General features: G+C 36.8%; 1 protein-coding gene across 3 annotated transcripts in view; it reads right to left on the bottom strand.

The window, feature by feature from the left end:
- Nucleotides 1–1,116: 1,116 nt before the first annotated feature.
- LOC145676125 (protein FAM133B-like) overlaps nucleotides 1,117–25,386 on the bottom strand; it is a 36,282-nt gene continuing 12,012 nt past the window's right edge. For all 3 annotated transcript variants that reach the window (XM_081747028.1, XM_081747029.1, XM_081747030.1), the window contains exons 2-6: nucleotides 12,381–12,454; nucleotides 10,496–10,669; nucleotides 8,849–8,953; nucleotides 5,601–5,660; nucleotides 1,117–1,549 (exon numbers count right to left, since the gene is read on the bottom strand). In XM_081747028.1, the coding sequence (XP_081603154.1) occupies nucleotides 1,421–1,549; nucleotides 5,601–5,660; nucleotides 8,849–8,953; nucleotides 10,496–10,669; nucleotides 12,381–12,404 (492 nt within the window). In that variant the 5' untranslated portion in view covers nucleotides 12,405–12,454 and the 3' untranslated portion in view covers nucleotides 1,117–1,420. The remainder of the gene's footprint in view (nucleotides 1,550–5,600; nucleotides 5,661–8,848; nucleotides 8,954–10,495; nucleotides 10,670–12,380; nucleotides 12,455–25,386) is intronic.

The raw sequence follows: 25,386 nt of genomic DNA, 5'->3' as shown, positions 1-25,386 counted from the left end.
ATACCAATTTTTATGACTGAACCCCCAAAGGAGGGGAATGGCCACCCCCCCAAAAAAAACTGATGTAAAAAACACGAAATTTACCCTCCTTCTTCTTCGCCCTGATATTCCCCATATATAAAAAATGTATATCGGGGCAAGCTTCATCCTTCAGGAACACACTGATAACAAAATTATCTTCCTAGCTTAATTAGAGGCTGAGCTGTTAAGATTTAAAGCCTGGGTGTAGCAGTTGCGTCTTTCGACGCTTAAAGGTAAAATAGGATTGGCCGTAGGAGTCCACAAGGACCAAGATAAAACTGAATTTCTTTTGAAACACTATACTCGTGGCAAGTATCATAATTATACGTTAGAAGTTCCTATAGTTATCATCATCTACATGGGCATAACAAACATCAAACGATAAAACGATGGATCTACAAAACGATAAAACCCAGAAATACAGTCGTAAGTGCGAGGTAAGTATCAAATGTCGGTAAGTGGTTAGACACACTGGTTGATAATCACTGATATAACCCATGGAATTTTCTTTTTTGTACTGATCTACCATACTCGATACTTAAAAATCTGATCACAAATAAAGCCATTCACAATGACATATCTAGTATAAATACATGTACATTACCATTAAATATAAGTTTTATCAGTTTTTTCAATATAACGAAGACAACTGCACTGGGTTGGAGAAAAACTTACCAAGCATTCCCATTACAGTAGAAAAGTGTATAAAAGCAAATTCGCATAGTTTTCTTTAACAAATATAATACAGTCAAACAGACTGTTAGAAGACATCGCTCTTACACGCACAATTCTTTTCTGAATACGAAAAAAGTCCTATTGCATGTAATGTAGAGCATTCGTAACACTAATGCTAACATGATAATTTCCGGGCGAAACAAGTCGCTAACATTTTAATAAATATGACAAAAATGTATGTCCCTGATTTCCTACGGAACTAAGGGTGGTCCAAAAGTAGGTATACACCCCTACATTGATCAAGGATAACATTCTAGTTTATAGGTTTACTTGCTTTGGCTGTTCCGAGCTTAAGATGTAAGTAAAAACACATTAAAAACAAATAATAAAAAAACTAAGTCTACCTGATGGATAACAATAAGAAATGATATAAAATGCAATGAGCTGATCAGTACGGTACTGTATACGAACTTTTGGGCCATCCCTATATCATACGATATGGGAGTAATGCGTAAGAAGCCCACATTTACTCAATCGAATACTGATATGAATTAAAATCACACATACCTTGGTTACCAGAATGAACACTATCATGTTTCCTATCCAACCTGCCTAATACACCTTACTCTAGTACTCACAGTTGTATCGGAGACGAACCCGTTACTGAAGCATTAAGCGTCTGAAAATTTTTCTTCCTAGACCATTTAAGGAATTTTTCTCTGCATTAATGTTTTTCTTTGTGTCTTTGTTTCTTCTCTCTTGTCCTCTTCTTATGTTTGTGTTTTTCCTTTTTGTGTTTCTTCTTCCGAGATGACATCGATTTTGATTTGTGTTTAAGTTTCCTTTTCGGTTCCTAATTCAAAAACAAATAAAAACAAGCTCATGACATCCATTGTTAAGTTTATCGAAGTATCTAGTCGTTTATCTAAGCCTGTTATTTCCAACTGAGCGACATTTGACGTCGGAGAATTAGATATTTCAAAAACAGGCTTAGATAAAGACAGACAAATTCTATCCATCCTCACTGGTCTAGTGATTAGCTCGTGTGACTATGATCTTGTGGGGAAGCACAAAAAATTTAATTTTACAATCATTCACTTTCATTAGCCCTCGCACTACCTAGGTATTTTATGCAGGGGGGGGGGGCAATTTTGTACCCAATGGTTAAGATTAAATATATCTCGCAAAAGAAAAAATTAGAAACTCGCAAAAATCTACAGAGACTGAACAGTACATGGGATACGACTAACAGCTATTTATTATACTGCCATCTAGGAGTTACGGTTATAAATATCAGTCATATCTCCTACCAATGGAGGGATACTTTGTGCCCACCAACTTAAAAAGTAGCAAACTTGTGAGACATACTAACGTTTAATTTGCGCCACCGTAAGCTTCTCAATTTAGCTAAACATGCCGAGCAATAACAAAAAACATACTATGGTGGGCACAAAATACCCTCCACCCCCTCACCCCCGGTGGTAGTGCGAGAGTTAAGCATCCGTCCTCTTTAGCCTAAAGGCATAACCGTAGGCCCTTAAATTTTAATGTTAAAAAAAGACAAATTCTACAATATTAGCGTTCAACGGAAAAAATCCAAAAATGAAACTGATAGATAGATATTGAGCTAAACAAAATGACACGAACAAGTGTAAGTCCTCATGCGCACTTTTTGAGAAAATTGACAAAAACACTTTTCCTTTTGTAAAACTAGAATACTGATTATGCAAGATAACCAAGCCACCTTTTATGATGAAACTCACTAAAGTATAACCTTATCAAGCTTTTCATTGTCACACTAGCAAATGACAGCTGCCAATGTGGTTAATGAGATATAGCCCAAAATAAAGATTAAGTTCAATTTTTGCTTACCTATAACACTGTACAAAGATGAAACCTACATCAATTTTTTTTTAGGTTAACATCCCAAGCTTATACTCATTAGGTTACAGCAGATAATGATTAACGATTCTGAAATTAAATGTTTTTTGCTCTGCCAGGGGATGTATCTATCAATCTATACAAACATCAAGCTGTACAAAATGATGTCTGTGATGTGAATTCTGATGCGTATTTTTCGAAGAATAAACAATTATATTATTATTATTATTATTATTATTATTATTATTATTATTATTATTATTATTATTATTATTATAGCAGACATCCGAGTATTCGGCTCGCGTCTATCCGGCCTACTTTTCTTTTATCGTAATTAAATGAGGAAGGCAAGGTGTTGTATTGGCAACATTGCCAAGGCATTGGAAAAATGAAAATGAAATGAAATCTTTGAGTTTTACGTCCCACGCTTATGCCGGTTAGGTTAAAGAAGACGGTGGTGATGAGAGATGAGTGAAATGGTGGAATGAAGAAAGTGGGAGGAAACGGGAGAACCCCGAGAAAACCCACGAGCACGGTGTTTGTCCACCACAAAGTCCACACGGCGTGAGCTGGGATCGAACCAGGGACCCCAAGCACCGGAGGTGAACACTTTACCACTGAGCCACCGCGCCCCCAAACCCAAGGCATTGGAAGCTACATGTCGTGTACAGAATACAAGTTGTGACAGGAAAAGAGGAGCGTTCTGCTCTTTGTTTACTGTTTTGTCAGTGTGTAACGGACCTCAATACAGTACACTTGCCGCTGTTCTTATTATAACTGTACAGTACGTACAGTTCAATATTCATAAATTGTTCTTGGGGTATGTTTAATATATTTTTTAAGTGTACTACAGTGAAGATTTGAAAATGGGTGATAAACGGAAAAAAAACTTATTATTATTATTATTATTATTATTATTATTATTATTATTATTATTATTATTATTATTATTATTACGGAGAAATTATGGAGAAATTATGGATTGATTATGGAGTGATTACGGAGAAATTATGCAAAGAAATGACTTCATAGAACCCCGACCTATCCGGCTATTTTATTATACGGCCTGCCCTTCCGTCACATTAGGCCGGATTCTCAGGAGGTATTATTATTATTATTATTATTATTATTATTATTATTATTATTATTATTATTATTGAACTAAAACGTTCGAACTTTCCCATAATAATGTCAATCTGATGCAGTTAATAGTATTTACTCTCGTGGAATATTTACTTATGTACTGTATACGAAAATTGGAAACTAACAAATTGTATCTATTATTGTTTGACTTCCTCTGACAGTGACATATATACCCCTTGTAAAACTTGAAATTAAAAATAATAAATTTAGTTAATAAATGCAGTTCTAGGTAGCAATAATTAAAATAAAATCAAATAAACAATTGATTTTCAAAGAATTATGTCTTATATTACATTGAAGTGCCAGAAATCATGGGATACCTATCTAATAAAGTGTTGAACCTTCTCGAGGACGGAGGAATGCAGCAACTCGATTTGGTAGCAATGCAACAAGTCGCTAGCAGTCCACTGGACAGATGCGCAGCCATGCAGCCTTGGTTGTCATCCATAATTCAGTGGTTGTTGCAGGTGGATCATCCTGGGCACCAACGATGATATCCCATATGTGGTCAATAAAGTTCATGTCCGAAGATTTAGGAAGTCAATCATGCGTTGGAAGTGACCAGAATGTCCCACAAACTAGTCGCCCATCTTTGTAGTCCGGTGACATTTCGCATTGGCATCCTGGCAAATCCCGTTGTTGACAGAGTACAAAAAGTTTATAAAGCGCTGGAGATAGTCACCACGCAGCTGAACTTAGCGATGACCGATCAATGTCTTGTTCAATCTGATCGAAGGATCCAGACTATGTCATGTAAACACGACCCAAACCATTTCCGAGCTTAGAGAGTGACTTGTTGACAATTTCGGACCATGGCCTCAAAGGATCTGCGCCACACCCGAATCCTACCAATCCGCGCGTATCAACTGGAAACGAGACTCATCTAACCACGTTACATGCTGCCAAATATTCAAAGCCTAATCCACGTGTTTCTCAGCCCACATGAGTCGCCGCTGCTAATGGTCAGTAGTTAGTAGCGGAAGTCTTATCGGTCTGCGGCTGCGATATCTCATGGAGATCAAATTGCGTTGCACTGACTTCTTAGATACGTTGCTAGATTGCTTCCTGCTGTCAGTTCACGCATTATTGCTTGTCTGCTTGCTTGGATGAATCCATCCAGATGTCGTCAATCGCGATCATTTAGCACACGTGGATGGCTACTGCGTTGTTTCTGATGGGTCGTAATGTTCAATGCTTTGCTCACGGTCCATCCCTGATATTGTGGAGCTAAAGACGTTTAATGTCCGCACAACTTCCGATATCGCATACACCATTCATCTAGCATCATCATCCCGCGCTGAAACATTGATAATTCCCATCGGGTTGCCACAACTACAGTACACAATATTTCATTGCACTCACGAAAGTCCGACTGACAGCACTGAAACTGCTTCGTGCCGTACACCAGTACTCCACAATCTTCCCGCGAGTTTCACACTGCTATCCCATGAGTTTTGGCACTGAAGTATACATATAGTTTTGTTTTATTACGCTTTACAAATTATTTTTATCTGGACTTTAGGTAATCATATCCAAATTGAAGGTAGCAACCATACATCTAAATTGTTGTTTTATGCTTCTGGGTTGCTCTGCTAATCATCCTGCAGATAGTGGTGATCCTGAAATACTTTCTATTTATAACATAAAAAATAAAACGATTTTATATCTACACATATAATACAGACCTTGTGGCTATATGGTTAGCGCACTCGCTTTTACTACGGGAGACCCGGGTTCGATTTTCGATAGGAGCCTCGTGTGGTTTGCATTTCACGTTAAGCTGTATATTTATGTCTCATATACGCTGTAGGGTCCCTGCGTTAAAACGGATGCTAAACTCTAATCCAGCCAATACAGAACAGAAATAATCTAAGACTTACCTCACTTAATACTGAAGTAATTCTTGAAGAATCACATGATGACATCGATGTGGATCGTGACTTAAACGGAAAAGAATATTATTAAAATACATGTACAACAGGAGAGTTTTTTACGACCTAAGAAATTAAACAAAAATACCATAACTAACGTTTTCAGTAAGTGTGTTAGTAAAAATTAGTACTAAACTGACATCTACACAAAAACCTGTTCCAAGGACGTTATACCACATACTGTCAATGAATTATTGTTTGTTGTTGGAAACTTTTCTACATAATGTTCCTCAAACTATTCATCATTATACTACTAGACACGAAAAGTATGACCCAAATGTCACTCAAAATTCTTAATGATGATTTTAATAAACTTCAGTACCCACATCGAAAACAGCTGTTCAAATAGAAGGTGATAGGTGGTTTGTTCAGATTTACTTTTTGGAAGACAAGTGTCTGATAGCAAAATGACCAAACACTATTCTTTCATTCGCTATCCAAAATGAACTTTAACACGTTTTGTAGATAATTTTGAACAACCGTGTTGATATCTCAAACGATTCCACGTACAATTTTGGAAATCTTACAAGAAAATACGAATTAAACGTTTTAAAAATGTTTCATGACACGATTTCGGGACGTTTTTTTAGTTTTAATACAGGCAAATTTTAAAGTATTATTGGGGTAACAGATGTCTGCATACGTAGGGGTCTCGAATAATGAAGCTGGTATCTTACCATACAAAATACACTAGACTCGGGGCAGTTCAGAAGTTGGAAAGAATTCGGATGGTCAGTAGCAAGTCTAGCTCTCTCGTTTCTCACCGGAATCTATCAATCATTCTTTAACAATTGCTCATAGTGTGCAGAGTTCAAACGCTAATTGTAAGCGACGTTGTTTCGCATATGTTTGACCAAACACGATTCATTTTACCAGCACACAAAATGAATTTGCCCCATCTTGTGAGGTGAGAAAGTGTTTGTGTTTTCTCGCTGGGGTGAAAATACCGCCCAAACTGAGCTACTTTCGGGAGGATTACGTTTTAAAACTTTTTTTAAATGTCTGTGTTACCTCGCTGGGCCGAAAACCCGCCCAAGCTGAGTCGCTTAGGAAAAGAAAAGTTTCTATGACCAAGACTGTACCACAACTTTCTGTTGTGCTTGGACAATCCAGTATCCATATTCAGAACACGTCTGAGGGTTGTATTTTCATTATATTAACCCAAAGAGGAAACAAAAATCCTCTATTAAGTGCGAATTTAATGATCCACAAAGTTTAAAAAAAAAAAAAAAAAAAAAAAAAAAAAAAAAAACCGGACCGGAATTACTCTGTGTGTATCATTGAATTGAATTCGCATATAGAGAATTTGGTGTGCAAGAAATCATTTATTTCCTCCTTTCGTTAATAGAATGCTGTTTAATAATTGAACTTTTTGTTTCTTTGTTTGTTTAATGTTCTAAAAGAGCCTGAAATACTAACTTTACTGGCTTATTTGAAAAATGCTGACTTTGCCAAAAATATTGATTTTTACTGACCACTTTGTAGCCCTGAAGTATGTATGAAATACATCCATACAAATATAAATGTATTTGGTCTAGGAATTAATTCGTGCGGGTGGACAAGAGATGGCGCAACGAACGGAGCGTCCCACAGTTCCGTGTATCCACACATGTGTTGCAAACCCCTGTCATCGCGTATCGTTCGTAGTATAGGGCAGTGGATTAAAGCGTCAACAACACCAGTTTGTAGTTAAGTGAACATGGCGCAATTTGTGCCTGATAAAGTGTTTTTGCGGGGTGTCCTGCTGCATTACTTTAACATGCAGAAAAGTGCGACTGAAAGTCATCGTATTTTGGTGGAAGTGTATGGTGACCATGCTCTAGCTGAGCGAACGTGTCAGAAGTGGTTTGCACGGTTTAGAAGTGGTGATTTCGGCTTGGCAGACCAAGAGCGACCTGGACAGCCAAAAAAATTTCAAGACGAAGAATTGACAGCATTGCTCGAGCAGGATTCGTGTCAAACGCAGGAACAACTTGCAGCAGCATTAGGCGTTGATCAAACAACAGTCTCCAAACGCTTGAAAGCCATGGGAATGATTCAAAAGATGTCACATTGGGTTCCACATGAATTGAAAGACAGAGACGTTGAAAGACGAAAAACCATTTGCGAATTGCTGCTTCAACGACAGAGCAGAAAGGGGTTTCTGCATCGAATTATTACGGGTGATGAGAAGTGGATCCATTACGAGAACCCTAAACGAAAAAAGGCCTGGGTGAAACCAGGTGAACCAGGTCCATCACAACCAAAACGAGATATTCACTATGCAAAGGTTATGCTGTGCATATGGTGGGATATGAAAGGTGTGGTGTACTATGAGCTGCTGCAACCGGGTGAAACTATGAATGGAGAACGTTATCGACGACAATTAATGCGTTTGAAGCAAGCTCTGGCCAGAACACGACCAGTATGGGAGAACAGACATGATAAACTTATTGTTCAACATGATAACGCTCGCCCACATGTCGCAAAACCGGTCAAAACCTATTTAGAAAATATCGGATGGGAAGTTTTACCCCACCCGCTGTATTCACCAGACGTTGCTCCTTCGGACTACTACTTGTTCGATTGCATGAACAACGATTTGATTGGACAGCGGTTTACTTCTTCAGAAGATATCGAAACATGGGTCTCTGACTGGATCGCTTCCAAGGATGAGGACTTCTTTCGCCACGGAATCCGTACATTGCCTGACAGATGGGCGAAAGTGGTGGCTAGCAATGGACAATATTTTTCTTAAGGTATTTATGTATTTTGTGTTTGTACTACAGCTTCAATGTGTGCGTACCAACCGCACGAATTAATTCCTAGACCAAATATAAACGTATAACTACTTTGAAGCAGTAAATTTTATTTTGAAAAAGAATCGTTGAGCAGATTGTACGAAAAAGATGTCGCATAAAAGAAAAAAAAAAATGTTGTGTGTACCTTGTTTTGCGTATCTATACTTACTAAGACTAATTTCGGCACCTGTAAAAATTCCTGATGCTTTTGTCTAGTCACTTTATCTTAAAGATGAAGATATGGTGAAGTGACTTGACAAACGAACCAGGAATTCTTACAGATGTCGAAATTTTAGTTTTACAAAGAATATATACTGTATATATGCAAGACAATGTGAATACATAATTTCTGTTTTTATTAAGCGCGTGTAGCACAAAATGAAAGCCTTAACATATCATGTTACATAATGTTATTACCCTAGAATGTCTTCTCTTTTTTGCTTTTTTCCTTCTGACCACTTCTCCCTTTGAGCTTTCTCCAAGCAAATTGGCTCTATCCCTATCCAATTCTTCTCGGAACTTCTGTCAGAAAAAGAAGAAACAAAGAAAACATTAGAGAATAAAGTGAAAAAGTATCAAATAATTCAAACTACCGAAATTTTTGTGTCCGATAAACATAATCGTAAAAGAGAAAGAAGACAAAAAAGAACTGGAGCGAAGTAGACTGTATCAGCCACAGTGAATTGCGAGCGAAGAACGTAGAATAGGTGTGAATGTGTAGTGCGAACATGAAACACAAGGAAAGGAATGGCTAAAAAAGAAAAGCATTATTTTGTGGTTTTGAATAAAGAATTAAAAGAGAGCAGGAATGGACACAGCTAGTATGGATTAAGAACTTCGATTTAACATGGCCATAAACACTTTTCATTATGTATATACATATATATGTAGGCCTTTCTGAGTACGAATGTACTTTCCCTTCCCTTCGTTATTCATGATGGGGTAGAATACTTAAAATCGTAGCTTTATGATTTGTTCTTTCAGGAGAAATGGAGGTGGTAAATGATGCCATGTTAATTGCCTACAGGCTGCCCTGTTGTCATATCATACTAACCGAAGTTTAACTAGTAATACGTTGGCAATGTTTTTTCTACTCAATTGTAACTACTTAAGCCATTCAGAGTTGGAATTCTGCCTGTTGCAATTGAACAGGGTGGAGCGCGCATTTGTCTGAGAGCAAGAAGAAAATATTTAAACGTGTTGCTTATCAAGATTCATAGCTAGAAAAAGTAATGAAAATTTTTAACGGATTAAAATTAACTATTATGAAAATAAAAATGATTAGATTAATCATTAATGTCAGAAAATAGTAACAAATAAAATTAGCCAATAAATTTTAAAAATTACAATTTCCACTATTATGGAATAAGAATTGTCTTGAGTTGTTAAGGTTAGTGTAAAATGTAAAATGAAAATGAAATGAAATCTTTGAGTTTTACGTCCCACGGTTATGCCGGTTAGGCTAAAGGAGACGGTGATGATGAGTAATGAATGAAATGGTGGAATGAAGAAAGTGGGAGGAAACGGGAGAACCCCGAGAAAACCCACGAGCACGGTGTTTGTCCACCACAAAGTTCACTTGGCGGGGGCTGGGATCGAACCCGGGACCCCAAGCACCAGAGGTGAACGCTCTACCACTGAGCCACCGCGCCCCCAGTGTAAAATGTAATGGATAAAGAAAGTATATGGAAAAAAGTCTGCTAATATACAGAAAGTTATTGTTTTCAAACAAAATTGATAACTAATATTCAGTGTAATTAAAATATCATAAAAATCAGAAATATTTATTTCACATGGTTTCTAAAAAAGAATTAAAGATTAACTTTTAATCGCTACCACTTGTCTATACCATTACCAATTAAAAATTTACTGAAAAATTTAATTGATTAACTTAAAAAATAACGAAAGTCTTAACTCGTTAATTCTTCAATGAATTAATTACAAGTCTGTCCAGATTATGAAAGCTTGGGTAACGGATGATTGCATGCTAGTTTGTGAAAAATTATACTGCGTTATGTTCCGAATAGATTTTCATGTAACAATACACCGGTAGTCTTTCTGTACCTTGCTCATTCTCTCTTCCCACTCAGCTAATACAGAACTCTCCTTTCGCTTTTCTTGCAGACGTTTCTTCACTTCTTCCCACGTCGGTCTATCTCGGTTCAAATAATCTCTGAGAGTTGGACCAGATACATTCTTTCGACTTAGTCGTGCAAGGAGGACAGGATTCGGATATGACTAGAAATAAAATAATTAAAATTAAAACTAGTGTGGTAATTTAGCGAAATATGACAAACAAACGTATTTCAGTTTTTTTTTTTTTTTTTTTTTTTTTTTTTTTTTTTTTTTTTTTTTTTTTTTAAGCGCAAGTATATTCCATCAAATAATGATAACGAAGACGACACCACTTTATTTATTTATAACAATTTATTTTTCTTTCTTTTTCTTAAATACTTCGTTTTAGGTTATTATATTTACTACACCACTGCAAGGAAGTCAATGCAACTTTGTTCATTTATTTCGCGCATTTTAAAGCTGAAACAATAATGTTCGAGATTTTAACTTTTGAAATATAACAACCCTATTTTACCTATGTAATACGACGTGCACTTGGCACATCAGCTAATAAAGAAGCCGAAGTGAACCGAACTCTGGAATTGTGGAACATAGCCTCTGTTGTTGAGCCGATTCTGTTCCTGACTATCAAATATAGTGATCTTCACTTCCTAGGCAATAGGCTACTCGCCCACCGATTTCGTTTAGTTACGGCTAGTAGTTGCCGAGAAATAAAGTACTACACGCAAGGGAAGTCGAGCTGAGCCGAGTCTGGCCATGAGCTATTTGCCCACCAAATTTGGTTTTAATCTGGTTAGTAGTTACCAAGAAATAAGGTACCACACGCAAGGCGAATTGAGCCGACCCGAACCCGGCCATCAAATATAGTATTTTTTTATTTACTGGGCCATGGATTACTTGCCCACCGAACTCGGTTCAGATCTGGCTAGTGGCATGGAAAAATCTTTTTAAGTTTTACGTCCCACGGTTATGCCGGTTAGGCTAAAGGAGACGGTGATTATGAGAGATGAGTGAAATGCTGGAATGAAGAAAGTGGGAGGACACTGGAGAACCCCGAGAAAACCCACGAACACGGTGTTTGTCCACCACAAAGTTCACTTGGCGGGGGCTGGGATCGAACTCGGGACCCCAAGCACCAGAGGTGAACGCTCTATCACTGAGCCACCGCGCCCCCCTGCTAGTGGCATGGAGTTCGATCATTTGTTTTATCAACACATCAGAGGTTTCTGAAGAACGAAGATATATATATGACCACCACTCGCTATGATCACAACTGTGGAGAATAAAATTCCCTATACTAAAAACATGTGTGAATCTACAATAATATAACGAATTTTCCACACGTGCGTTAACAAAGTTCACAAACTTACTGTAATGCTAAGTCTTAATATTTCATGACAACAATGAGGCACACTGTGATTGGACTAACACTTTTTCAAGTCTTTGGTGGTTGTCTCCCTTCATAGTAAGCGAACTACTCAATGTAATATAAATCGTTATTTTTTCTTTTTACAGAAGATGTGTACAAGTGCTTCAAAAGTTTGTTATTTCGTAATTTGTTTTCTAAATAATGAATTTGTGCTCTTCTGAAATTGTCCTAAGATGAAAGGATTTACAATAGTTTTAGCGTAGCAGTTCAAGAAGGTACCGACCGAAGAAATGAGCTGAGACAATTGAAGTAATTTAAAGGTGGTTATTCTTTTTACGGATACAAGTTTAGTAGTATTTCTTTTGCAATGTGTATTCTATTGCGTCTATTAGCAAATAAACGGGCATTTCCAATAACTGAATGTCAATACTTAATATGAAAAGAAATAGATTACGGAAATCTTAATCAATTCATGAAAATAACCATACAAAAATGGTAACTTACATATCGTGTATCTCGTTTTCCCATTTGTCGAGTTTTCTTCCCACAAGTCAAAATCTTACATCGACACCCATTATCTGGAAAAAAAATGTTATTTAGTAATTATACTGGTTGTTAAAGCATTACATCAACTAGTTTTTGCATTGCTTTAAGAAAAATATAAGAAGAAACGTTTCTACATAGGCCAGTAGGAAAATTTTGCACATTCTTTCAAAGTCATTTCTCCCACAATACATTTCTTCATATGATAAAACTACTTCCTAAACCAACTTTACCATGTCCTATCTGGTAGTTTGGCACACTCATCATCCTACCCTTCAGTTGATATAAAGCGCTTCCCTTTTAAGGTTCATCTTCACTGTTTGAAACAGACTGATGTTACACGAAGCAACATTTAGACCGTAGGGAGAGTGATCAGCTACAATGGACTCCGATTTACCCAGAAAGTCTTGTGTCTCATTAGCACGATAATCTGGTGCATTCTCATGATGAAACAGACATGTATTCAAACAGGATTTTGAGCAAGCTGATTGCAGAAATTGGATAACTCAAGTAGGCATACTTCCGTTAACACCTTACAGCCAATATGCACTAACTTTCCAGCACACCTGTTTTAAGACACTCAATGCAGTATATATACGTTAATCCTGTTTGATATCGATATCGACTTTAGCAGTCACATCTACACTTTGTTCTGTGCTTCAGGATTGTATCTGCGACATGCGCAGATATGACTAAGGTCTTCTCTATATAATGGTAAGTGACTCTTTTATCTTGCGCCATGTTTCTGTGTCGGTATTTTTAGCCACTTATTCAGAAAGCCAACAGATCACGGACACCCTAAAATCCTCAATATTGTGAACAATCGACTAACGAAAGATTGTTGCTTGATGTGTACACTTTTTCCCCAATATAAAGATTATTCCTTGCAAGTAGTCGTCTACAGCTATTAAACCACTTGACAAAATTAGAGGTAATAAATGTCCAACACTAGGTATTACGAGTAACTTCACCCCGACAATTTGGAATGCTTCTATCGCCACTGCTACCAACGAACTACTAATTGGGGCATAAATTAATTATTGCCCGATCTTGATTCCACTCCTTCATTCCTGACGATGCTAAACCTGATGACTCCGCCTTTTACCAGTATTGCAAAAACCTTCTAGAAATTTATTTCTTACTGATAGAATTGAGTCTTTAAAGAGATGATATTACCATAATTATATCAACCTGTATCCATTGATAGAAGCCATAGGAAATGAAATGAAATTTTTGAGTTTTATGTCCCACGGTTATGCCGGTTAGGCTAAAGGAGACGATGATGATGAGTAATGAATGAAATGGTGGAATGAAGAAAGTGGGATAAACGGAGGAACCCCGAGAAAACCCACGCACACGGTGTTTGTCCACCACAAAGTTCACTTGGCGGGAGCAGGGTTTGAACCCGAGACCCCTAGCACCAGAGGTGAACGCTCTACCACTGAGCCACCGCGGCACCCATAGAAGCCATAGGGAACGTATTCATACCAAAATCACTTACCTTGTACCTCCGTCTTTTTCTGTTAACTGAATATTTCCTTTCTTTAGCAAGGTCGTCAACACCCTTTTCTTTAACAGGATAGTTAAGTTTTGTTTAAGCTACCTTATTTTTCGGGTAGCTGAGAGGTTAGGTAAGCTTAGGTATCGAAACACTATAGAGTGATTGCATTTCAAATCGTCCAGGGTGGTCTCCACGACTGACTCAGATTTAATTTAATTTTTAAAATAAGAAACTACTATTTTTCTTTTTGCTGAAAAAAATTTTGTCTTCGATATACAGCCTTCCAAAATGGCTGCTCTCCTCTCGGATTGCTCTAAAAACTAAACATGTCAAATTGAAAATTTTATTGTAGGGTCATTCCACGCCAAATCATCACAGCTCCCAACCCTACCATCTCCGATTTACATGAAAGTCTGTGAAAAGTGGAAATACATGAAGTTATACACACACGTAAAATTTTACCCCTCACTGATGTACGATGTCCATACAGCAGTGTTGCCAACTTGAAAAAAAATGCAAAATTTGACCTCGGGTGCTCTGCAAAAATAAATCATAACTTCGCTTTGTAATCGACACATGAACTGTGTTTTGATTTGATTTACATATTTAAATTTTGCGTGAATGTATGAATATTTTTACCATTTAATTAGGGATTTGCATATGAAGTTTATTAGAATTTGCATACGTATCAGCGGGAGCATGTATCTTTTATTGGTATTTTTATGTATTTATATTGTTTATTTTGATATGTAATTTGAACATTGAGTAACAACAGGACAGGACATCAGATTGGAGCAATGATATTTTAATATTATTTAATATTGACTTCGAAGAAGACAGAACATTCTATAGTTTAGATACGCTATTTTGCTGGCAGAGAAGCAGCGAAGGCCTTACAGAAAAAAAAAACTTAAAGAAAGCTTGTGTTCCTAACGGAGCCTTGGTCTCCCACGTCGTGGGAAGATATAGGAATCAAGGTAACCATCTTTATATGGGTAGAATACCTATGAGCTCCAATGTTCACATATATGGATAGCTAGTCTCACTTCATAGGGTAGTTGTAGGTAGGAGCATACACTGCCACTACAGCGACACTGAGTCCACAAATACAATGCTTTCAAAATCATAAAATTTTTAGCGTATCTATAAGAGAATCCAGGATACAAAGAGGTGCTAGTTTTTCAAGACACACCTACTTTTAGCATGTTTGTCTCTAGAAGCGTCGCTTGGTCAACGAACTACCGTCAGAGAAAGGGAAGTTGACAAATTCAAAATTGTGGACGAGTCCACTTGAGTCATAGTGGTAGTCGTCTAGAACTCTGTTTGTAGTAGTGCAGTGACATCCGCAAGATGTCTCTGTTAAAAGATTGTTTCTTCTGCTCCGCTGATACATGATTTGTCATAATAGTATGTGTGATGTTATGTATTTTGATTATGTAAATAAACTTTCTGGGTGTTCCCGTAGTTTTAGATATATTTAGCTCGATATATATTTTGATTACTACAAATGGCTTGTACTAATGACAATTATGGACCTAGTTGATGGTTGTGGGAAGTATTCAAAGGACGAACACACACCTCAGTTTTTTTTTTTTTTTTTTAAAAAAAAACCCAGACGAAATTCAATACTGTTGGCAGAGAGAAGAGAACTCTCAAATAGTTTTACTATGCTTATTTTGATGTGTCAGGCTACGACAGCCTTGTTTAGGGTTCATTTATATATTAACATTTTGTATAGTTTATTTAAATTGTGTAATTAACATGAGTTATCAAATAATAAGCAAAATCCTTCAATGCATCAGCTTCAGAAATTTGCACTATTCAATGTCACTTGGACAAACAGTTACGGTGGTCGCCACTAGGTGGTACCACTTGTCAAGTTGTGTGTGAAAACCTGTCAAGTGACCAAGTGTGAATAATTTTGGTGTTTATTTTAATTTTTATATTAAATACAGCACAGTGTTAGTGAGTGTCATACACTAAATGAAAGCTTGATAAATAAGCTATCTAACACGCATAGTGACTGTAAACGATGTAATTGAAGTGAGCTATAAATGGCAAAAGAATTTGAAAAAGTGTTGACTACCGAAATATCTAGGTCAGTGGAAGCCTACAGGTGAGGGATGTACCTCCCACACCTATTTCGGGTGAAGCGGGCTATAATGGTTTGGCCCAACCCAAAGTTGGAGCGAACAATGAACCTGGAGGTAAATAAAACATTACGGGACACAACCAGGAGGACAGTTACTTCTTGGATCGTGAATAGTGTACATCGAACACGAAATTCGGAGTATTTGTTTTAACCGCCAGTTACTTGAAACTTTATAATCGACATTCGTCGTGTTCAGATATGTGTGAACATGTCAGTGTTTTAGTTTCAAACCATATACATAGTGCGTGTGTTATATTAAATGTGCACTAAGCACAAATTTACTGCCAATTTATCTTCGTTAACGCTGAACTCATATTCTTTTGGTAGAATGAGAGCGTAGGAGGTACAACTAACATTTACTAAAGTGCGGTTTGCGGAAATGCCTGCAAAGTGATTTTATATTAATTAAAACATTTACAAAGTGTTACTAGTGTGAAGAGACAATGCTTCCACGTATATTTTGTGAAGTGCTTCGCACAAGTAGTAACGTTGGCAGTATTATGTCATACGCCGTATCACCTGTTAATATTGTTTGCAGTTAGGCACAGTATTGGTAAAAGACAAACTCTATGCCTAACTCTTTAGGCAATCACCAATACTAAAATAACGTTCAGTGTATTTAAATGCTGTTTAATACAAGAGACTGAGCCTTTACACTTGTATGAATTAGGCGCGGTTAGTGTCATATAACTCCAGTGCACCAGATAATGGCAGGCTAGTGTGAACTTTCAGCATATATTCAGCTATCCCATATTGCCATCACACAGAGGTCTACCCACAGAACCGCCGCTAATGCAGCAGAACTCCAAAGTTCGTGGGAGTACGAGTGGTGGAAGAGTCTAGCAGCACGACAGGAGAAGACGGAGAATGGTCGCCGGAAACGGAAGAAATACTACAGGGAAGTGTATACCGTAGGAAATGCAGAGACACTGCAAGTGAGAAGATATAGGCGCAAATAACAAAACCGTGCACGAACAATTAAAAATGAGAGCTCAGAAAGTGTGATAAAATTTTCAAAGAGAAATATTTTATTAAAATTTAATTTTTTTTTCTCAGGTCTCATTGCGAGACCGTGCGCGCGCGTGTGCTACTGTAAAACACAATATTCTGTGCATCTGAAATATTGAAGTGGTGCATTAAAAAGGATTACCAATGGAAATTTGAACTTCTTTCTTGTCTACAGTATGGCCGTAAGGTATGTGTTACCCTTTTTTTCTTTTTGTTTCCTTTTCAGGCCAGAAGCTGGGTTCGTGAATGAATCATTAAAGCGATGTGCGTATTTTGGGTATCTTTCACATGCAGGATGGGTGTTAAAACCACAGATTACCTGAAACTTAGAGTTTCATGCTAAAAAGAATCTTGTTTTACTTTTCAAAATTTTAATTTCATTTAACTTAAGACTCTACCGACTGAACTAAATTTAGTAAATTAACTTTGTGACTGGAGGTTGCATTAATTTAAAGTAATTTTCAGAATATATATAAAGTCTCCTCCCACATTTCCATTCTAACATATTAATTATTTTGTTAATTTTATTCATATTATGCAATCTTCCTTCCTCCCGCTCACAGCTTGTAATTGAGGTAGAAACTTCATATTGGTCTTATTTTGAAGCTAAAGGGGCATAGTATCTATAAAAAATAGTTACAGTTCAAAATATTGTAATTTTGTTTTCAAGGTCAAAAGGCGTAACCTTTGCCCTTGAATATCTCAGAAAATGTATCTTGATTTTCATTGTAGAAAAAATATAATTAACAGTAAAATACCATCTCTTTTTGGTATAAATTTCATTTTGGGAAGGCTATGGGAACAGGAGTAAAAAAAATCCTGAAAACATAATACTGCAGATTAAATTGAATACTTTAACATTTATGTATGGAACGTACCTAATAGAAGGATGAAATGTAATGTTGTATACAACACGCAATGAAACTTATCAGCAAAAAAACAAGTTAGTGCCTCCTCCTCTGTAGTGCTTCTTCTGAACTTTGAGTGTCCACAGCAGTTAATGTGTAAGTTCGCCCAGTTGCAGTACGTGGATCAACCTTAATGAGAACTTGTTCACTTGGAATGTTCAATATGTACAACATAATCACCAGGCATCATTATAGATACAAGTCACAAAACCTTTAATTTCCTCCAACGGCAATATTTCATGTGGGCTATTTGTTTCCTGCACAGTAATGGTTGTGTCTGTTGAAAACCTCTTTATTACTAATTCATTCCTTGTTCCTGTGATGAAAGCATGAAATGTGTGAGTTCCAGGTATTGGTCTTGCTTCTTCATGTCGACTGTGAAGCATCCGCCCATTTTCCAGGATTTCAGTTTGACACACATATACAAAGTTCATATTCTTGATATTGTCTTTTGTCCATTTAAACAGTTGTCGTGGAGTCATAATTTGATCAGTATAGATACGTTGCAAACTTGCCCTAGCGGCTAGTCTCTTGACAGTTCCACCTAGTCCGTCACATGAATTCTTGCCATGCGATGTGGCAAAGAAGTGCCACTCCGCTGGAATCCCAGTCAAATTTGTGGTGTACCAGGTTTAAAAAGTTTTTTCTGTTTTTGTATTGGCCTGCACTTTCATCTGAGAAATAATATATCTTAGTTACATATTGAATATTCTGTTTTAGAAATTGAATGAGATGCTTTTGAAACGTATGTACAGCTATTGTAGTGTGTTGCAAACAATCTGAAATAACTACTAAATTTGTACATGCCAATTTCCCTACAGGCATTTCTCTGTAGTAAATGGCAAATGGATGTATTGTTGCTTGGGCATTGTTCCAGTGGAAACCCTGCACCTCGTCTTGTAGTATGAACGAATAATTTTTAGCAAAATCACACAATACAATAATTTCACCCACCTTTACGTTATCTTTTAGGCTTTTCAAGTATGATGATTGCTGTGCAGCAATGAAAGAGTGTGTTTGTAATTGTTTAGAAATAAATAAATCTATAAATTCGTCCGTGGTCTTGACAAATGTCTCAAGTGTGCATATTTGTGATGCAATCCACTGCTTGCAGGTAACAGTTTCAATGGCATTGTCTAGTACGTTTTCCAATATTGTCTTTACACTATTGGACCCTACAGTCACTACATTGCTGGAACCAACACTGTACTTTGGTTGGATTGCACATCATATTTGCCAAATAGTGGTGGTACGTGGATAAATTAATATTGTAGTCTTCCATTAGCTTGTCTAATTTACATCCGTCCATTAATAATTTAACATTTTGATGTAAAACACACACACACATACAGTGTGTGTACCACTTGCTCCCACAAGAACACAATGTTTAGGCCGCAGAGAGGCAAATTTGGAAAAACCAATCTTCACACCAGGATACGACTGTTTGAAATGAACATACACTTCTGCAAGGTTGTTTAACATTAGCCTTTTTTGTATGTGTTCTTTTGTACCACCCATTCTAAGACTCAGTCTTTCTTACCTGGCATAATTCTGCTGACATCATTGCAGTAGAAGTTCTTCACAGTGTCAGCAACATCTGGATCCAAGCTCCTCCCTGGTTTGGGATTTCGTGTAGACAAAATTCCATATTTCTTTTTATTAATTGCTTAGCTTTACGTATCATGTAGTTACTTGCACTAGGAAATTCATGCTCTATTTTTCTGATACTCCACTCTTTCGGAAGGATGGTCAAAATTGTCACTTTCTCACTCTCATCACTGGTTTCTTCGAACTTTTCTTTTAGTTGTTGCAGCATGGCATCACAACCGTTGTCATCAGGCAGGGAATCTTCAGCTGGTATGTGAAATATCTTCTCTTCTACAACTTTCGCAATTTTCGTAGCTTTTTTTTTGGGGGGGGGGGGGGGCGGTATGATTTCCTTCATTCTCTTCTTGATGGGTGATGCACCGACAGTACTCAAACTTTCATTTAATGACCGCATAGCAGATTCAGTCCAGTATGTGTCCACATCGATATCACTTTCTTCATCAACTGATGTGCTCGGTTCTTCCTCATCAGTTCTTTTAATTTTCTTCCTACAGTTGTCACAAATCATTTGTTCACTAGTCACATGTGGTAGTTTTTCTATCATCCATGGTAGCACCTTCCGTAATTGCTTTCTACTGTTCTTGTGCCTTTCAAATCAAATGGGTTGCAGCACTGTGTCTGTATGTACTTCTTCTTCATTTTCATGCACTTTTTCAAACTATCACTCCTTACGGAAGCACTAGTCTTTTAATCACTTTTGCCCTCCACAGAAGATTGAGCAGGACTGAGCTTGCTTCGCAGACTAGCAGTGCACGTAGAGAATGATAAAGAGAGAGTGTGAACTTGTGTTATGCATGTTTGGTGCAATTATAGTTTACTATTGTGACATTTCACATGCCAAAATATAACAAAAAAATGCTACACTCATACTTTGTATTTGTTTTTACTCCTGTTCCCATAGCCTTCCCAAAATGAAATTTATACCAAAAAGAGATGGTATTTTACTCTTAATTATATTTTTCCTATAATGAAAATCAAGGTACATTTTCTGAGATATTCAAGGACAAAGGTTACGCCTTTTGACCTTGAAAACAAAAATACAATATTTTGAACTGTAACTATTTTTAATAGATACTATGCCCCTTTAGCTTCAAAATAAGACCAATATGAAGTTTCTACCTCAATTACAAGCGAAGTTATGGTTTATTTTTGCAGAGCACCCGAGGTCAAATTTTGCATTTTTTAAGTTGGCAACACTGCTGTATGGACATCGTACATCAGTGAGGGGTAAAATTTTACGTGTGTGTATAACTTCATGTATTTTCACCGACTTTCATGTCAATCGGAGATGGTCGGGTTGAAAAGTACACTTTTTTTTGTGATGATTTGGCATGGAATGACCCTGTAGAGAAACAAGTGTACTTAGTAACATAATCGCAATAGCAGGAAGAGTATAAAGTTGTATGTTTCGGTGGAGGGCCAAAATTCGTCTATGCCAACCGAGTTGCAACGCACGTAAAAATCATCATATTGATACAAATCAACTTTCTGAACTTTATCAAAGCTTTAATACATAGTTTCTCATTTAACGCGAAATATTTTATATTGTCCCGAACTGATTTTGGGTCCCGAGTTGGAAACCCTATAACTCGAAAACGAAGCGGAATTCGACTCATGTTTATAGGAACTTTTCTACTGGATTTGATGTCAAGATTCATCTCTCAAAATTTTCATACTCCCTTTCAAATTGCATTGTGTATAGGATCTAAATGCCCACACGAAATATTTAAATTTCAAGTACAAAAATCGAAATTCCAATAATTAATTGCGAATGTTAGGGGCTGCAGCCGCATGAACGGTTAACGGATATTAAATACTTAGGTACTCCTCCAATACATGTAAAAAAATCAGATTTTTAAAAGGTGAGGTTTTTGAGAAAATGGCGTCCAAACACGGCGTCTTAATGAAATTTTCAGCTTTTCATCATACTATAACGTGGGATGTAATAATCAGAAACGTAAGTCCTTTACATTTTCAAGAGACCTTATAGAGTAGATTGCGATGCTAGAAGCTCGTGAGGACAGAAAAAAAATGTTTGAAGTTAGCAAAAATTTCAACGAAGTTGGCAACATTGCGAGTGAATTGCGCGATTCCTATTGGACCAATAGACGAATTTTGGCCCTCCACCGAAACATACAACTTTATACTCTTCCTGCTATTGCGATTATGTTACTAAGTACACTCGTTTCTCTACAATAAAATTTTCAATTTGACATGTTTAGTTTTTAGAGCAATCCGAGAGGAGAGCAGCCATTTTGGAAGGCTGTATATTTTTTTTTTTTTTTTTTTTTTAGCAAAAAGAAAAAATATGGGTCTAATAACATTGCATGTAGATCCCATATAAAAAAAATAATGAAATCTGAGACTATGGTGGGGACAAATTCTGGTATGCATGCACGATTTGATGGAATCGGTCAAGAGAAAAAGCACTACTTAAATCTTCAACATCGTTTTTCTCTGAATGCATTTTTCTGAGTTACGCCCTTATTGCATGAAACTCCTCAATTGTTGGAAGTTCGGAAAAAGGTCTAAATTGGCAGAATATCAACAAGCATGCTTTGTTCTCAAGGTTCTTTCTGTGACTTGCTGCAATATGTTTTACATAGATGTAATTTAATGCTTGAACTTTATAAGATATACTGGTTTTTATGAACGCTTTTACTTTTTATTACTATTATATGCGAAAAAGGCCGTTCTTTACCCACCTCCATTGTACTAGTAGGGTAGAAGGGGGAATTGGGAGGTATGTTTTTTTATCAACCTTTTTTTCCTCACAGGTTATAGGTGTTTTTCTAGTTTTTAAGAACTGATTGTGTGTTGCAGGTTCTTCTGCACCTACTGTGGTCGAGGTAAGCATTCGGCATCTTTAGTTTTGATGCTGCAACATTTTTATTGTTGTTGGTCTGATTTCCAAAATGATTAAAGCAATTGCCGGTGCATATAAACCCGTGGCGGTGATTGGGTGTAAATGAAGAAAACCCAAGCTTTATTTGGTATATATAACTTCTATTCCACTTGAAAACTGATAGTTTTATGTGGCGTAGAAAAAAAAAATTATATCTTTATTTGCGCAAAACAAGGAGTAACTTTTCTCTAAATCTTGAAGATATTTGAAAGCCTTTTCAAGCCTTCCAGTTATTGTTTATAGCATAGTATATTATTCTGTGAACTTAAACCAAAATGTATCACATACGAAAAAAAAAAAAACTGTAAATGGTCAGAACTGGCCGAAAAGGTTTAAAAAAAAAAAAAAAACTAAGAGAACAGACCTTGATATTCAAACAAACACAGGAGAAGATAATAAGACTAACGCTAAATAACTATAAACTAAAACAATAGAACAGGTGTTGGAACGCTGGATTGATAAACAGGTCCTATTTACAGCATCAGCACTATTGGTATATGCAACGACCACTGGAGGCCTAAGTTGAATGAAATAGCATAATAAAACGAAAGTGCACTATAAAACAAAAGTGTACATCACAAAACACAAAAATTGCACAGCACTTAAATGAATTCCAAGCAAAAGAAGTTTACTTACGGCATTCCACCCATTTACCCCTGCATCATGGGAGGTACAAATTTTAACTACCTCACAGTGCGGATTCAAGATTGCTGCTCTTCGTGGCATCATCCTTACGATGTTTTTAAGCAGCAGTAAAAGATCAGGATCAAAACAAACCAAAACACACACAAACCTAAAACTCGGTTTCAAATATGTCATTTCTCAATCAAATCAGTTTTTTTTTTTTTTTTTTTTTTTTTTTTTTTTTTTTTTTTTGTCATTATTACACCCTCTCAAAATTCGTCTAAGCTATTTTTTTTTCTGATCAACATTACCCACCCAAAGTTTGGGTGTAATAAGTTTTCCGCCCAATTACCCCCTCAATCCAATTCCCCCGTTCTACCCTATCCTATTTTAGAGAAGAATAATTCTGAAAAAAAAAAAAATAACAGTTATTTGTGTCCGCTGTTCCAGCGGCTAGCGCGTACGTAGAGTTGGTGCACATGGCCCCGGGTTCTGTTTTTCCCGGTAGGGAGGCACACAGAATTTAACAGTAATTAACTTTTATTAATCACCCGTCTCCTTTAGCCTAAATGAAATAACCGTTGACGTTAAAATATTTAATTTTCTTTTTAATGTTATTTCGGAAGAAGGATGTATAAGCAATCCACATTTATGGGGATCTCTACGTGAGACATCCATAATAATGTTGAAAATCGAAATTCAAAATGTCTGGGGGCGCGGTGGCTCAATGGTAGAGCGTTCACCTCCGGTGCCTCGGGTCCCTGGTTCGATCCCAGCTCGCGCCGTGTGGACTTCGTGATGGACAAACACCGTGCTCGTGGGTTTTCTTGGGGTTCTCCCGTTTCCTCCCACTTTCTTCATTCCATTTCATTCGTTTTTCATAATCACCGTCTCCTTAGCCTAACCGGCAAAACCGTGGGACGTAAAACAAAGATTTCATTTCATTTCAAAATGTCTGCTTTTCACCACGTGATAGTCCATAAAGAAGCCATAATGAACTGAATTTCTATGTCAATGCAGTGTCCTTGGCCTTGATCCATAACGTTAAAGCGGCTCGACACAAGGCATCTAGAATCATGAGGAACACAGTGTATTCCCAATTTCCTTGCTTACATCCACACTTATCGTAGCTATCGCGTCTTCTAAGGATAAACTACCACACGCATACCAGTTTCGCCCTGCCTAGAGTCTATTACATAGAATTCATGGTTTTTAATGGCCACGTAGAATAAGTATTGTATCTATACCCATAACGATTAAGCATTCTTAAAGTGTCTAAACCCAGGAATTCAAACCTTTCCGTATATATATGACACTACTAATTCTTTGTCCGTTTCGTAAATAAAGTGGTCCATAATTCATGAACTAATGTTCCCTAAAATAGGATAGCATGAACTTAGTTACTTCAGGTAATGACGGGATACGTAAAACTTCCTTGACAGGTCGTCGTCTTCTTTCACTTCAGAATCTTCTATCAGTTCATGCACGGAGATTTAGTTCGTAAGACCTGTGTGTTTTGGGTTCGAATCCCGCTCAGGGCATGGGTGTTGTATATTGTGGAGGAACCAACTTTAAATTAATAATTTATAATGTATTAATCGTAAACCAAAATTTCATGAATATTCACATATGATTTATTTCAAGTTTTGGTTTACTTGTTCAAGATTGTTAATTCATTCAATGAGAACACTGGAATGTCATTTGTGTTGTATATGCTTCTGTAACAGTTTATAAAATTACAAGTGTAGAAATTGTATATTCATCATTTTATAAACAATGTTTTAACAATTCCTATTACATAATGCTGATATACAATTTTCCTACTCTAACTGATAATTTACAGGCAACATCAAAATTTCGGATTTAGACATTGACAATCGTAAATTTCTGTGTTTACGACCAGAATATTCATTCTTTTGGCACATAAAAGCTGAGGATCTCGAAACCTCAGTGTGAATTTTAGGAGAGTGATCAGCGGGAAAACAAGATAAGTATTAGACAACATGAGTCTTACATTAAGTCTTATTAGCAGTAGTTTGGCCGGTAAACTTCAAATTCATCCAAATTGATGAAGGAGTCATGCCCAGATTCCAATAGAAGTAAGACACCAGTTCAACAATAGAAGTGTTAGCGAGAGAGAAAGAGTTGTGTGCTATCACATTCACTTAACAAATACAGCATTATACGCAACATTTTACGTAAAGACGTTATATTCAAGTATCATACAGAAACTCGATCAATATTTCATTTGCCTAGTTGTT

The sequence above is a fragment of the Thermobia domestica genome, chromosome 18 (genome assembly GCF_964235325.1).
Source record: "Thermobia domestica chromosome 18, izTheDome1.hap1.1, whole genome shotgun sequence".
Lineage (NCBI taxonomy): Eukaryota > Metazoa > Arthropoda > Insecta > Zygentoma > Lepismatidae > Thermobia > Thermobia domestica.
The sequence above is the reverse complement of the archived record's forward strand: the minus strand, read 5'-3'. Positions and strand labels throughout refer to the sequence as shown.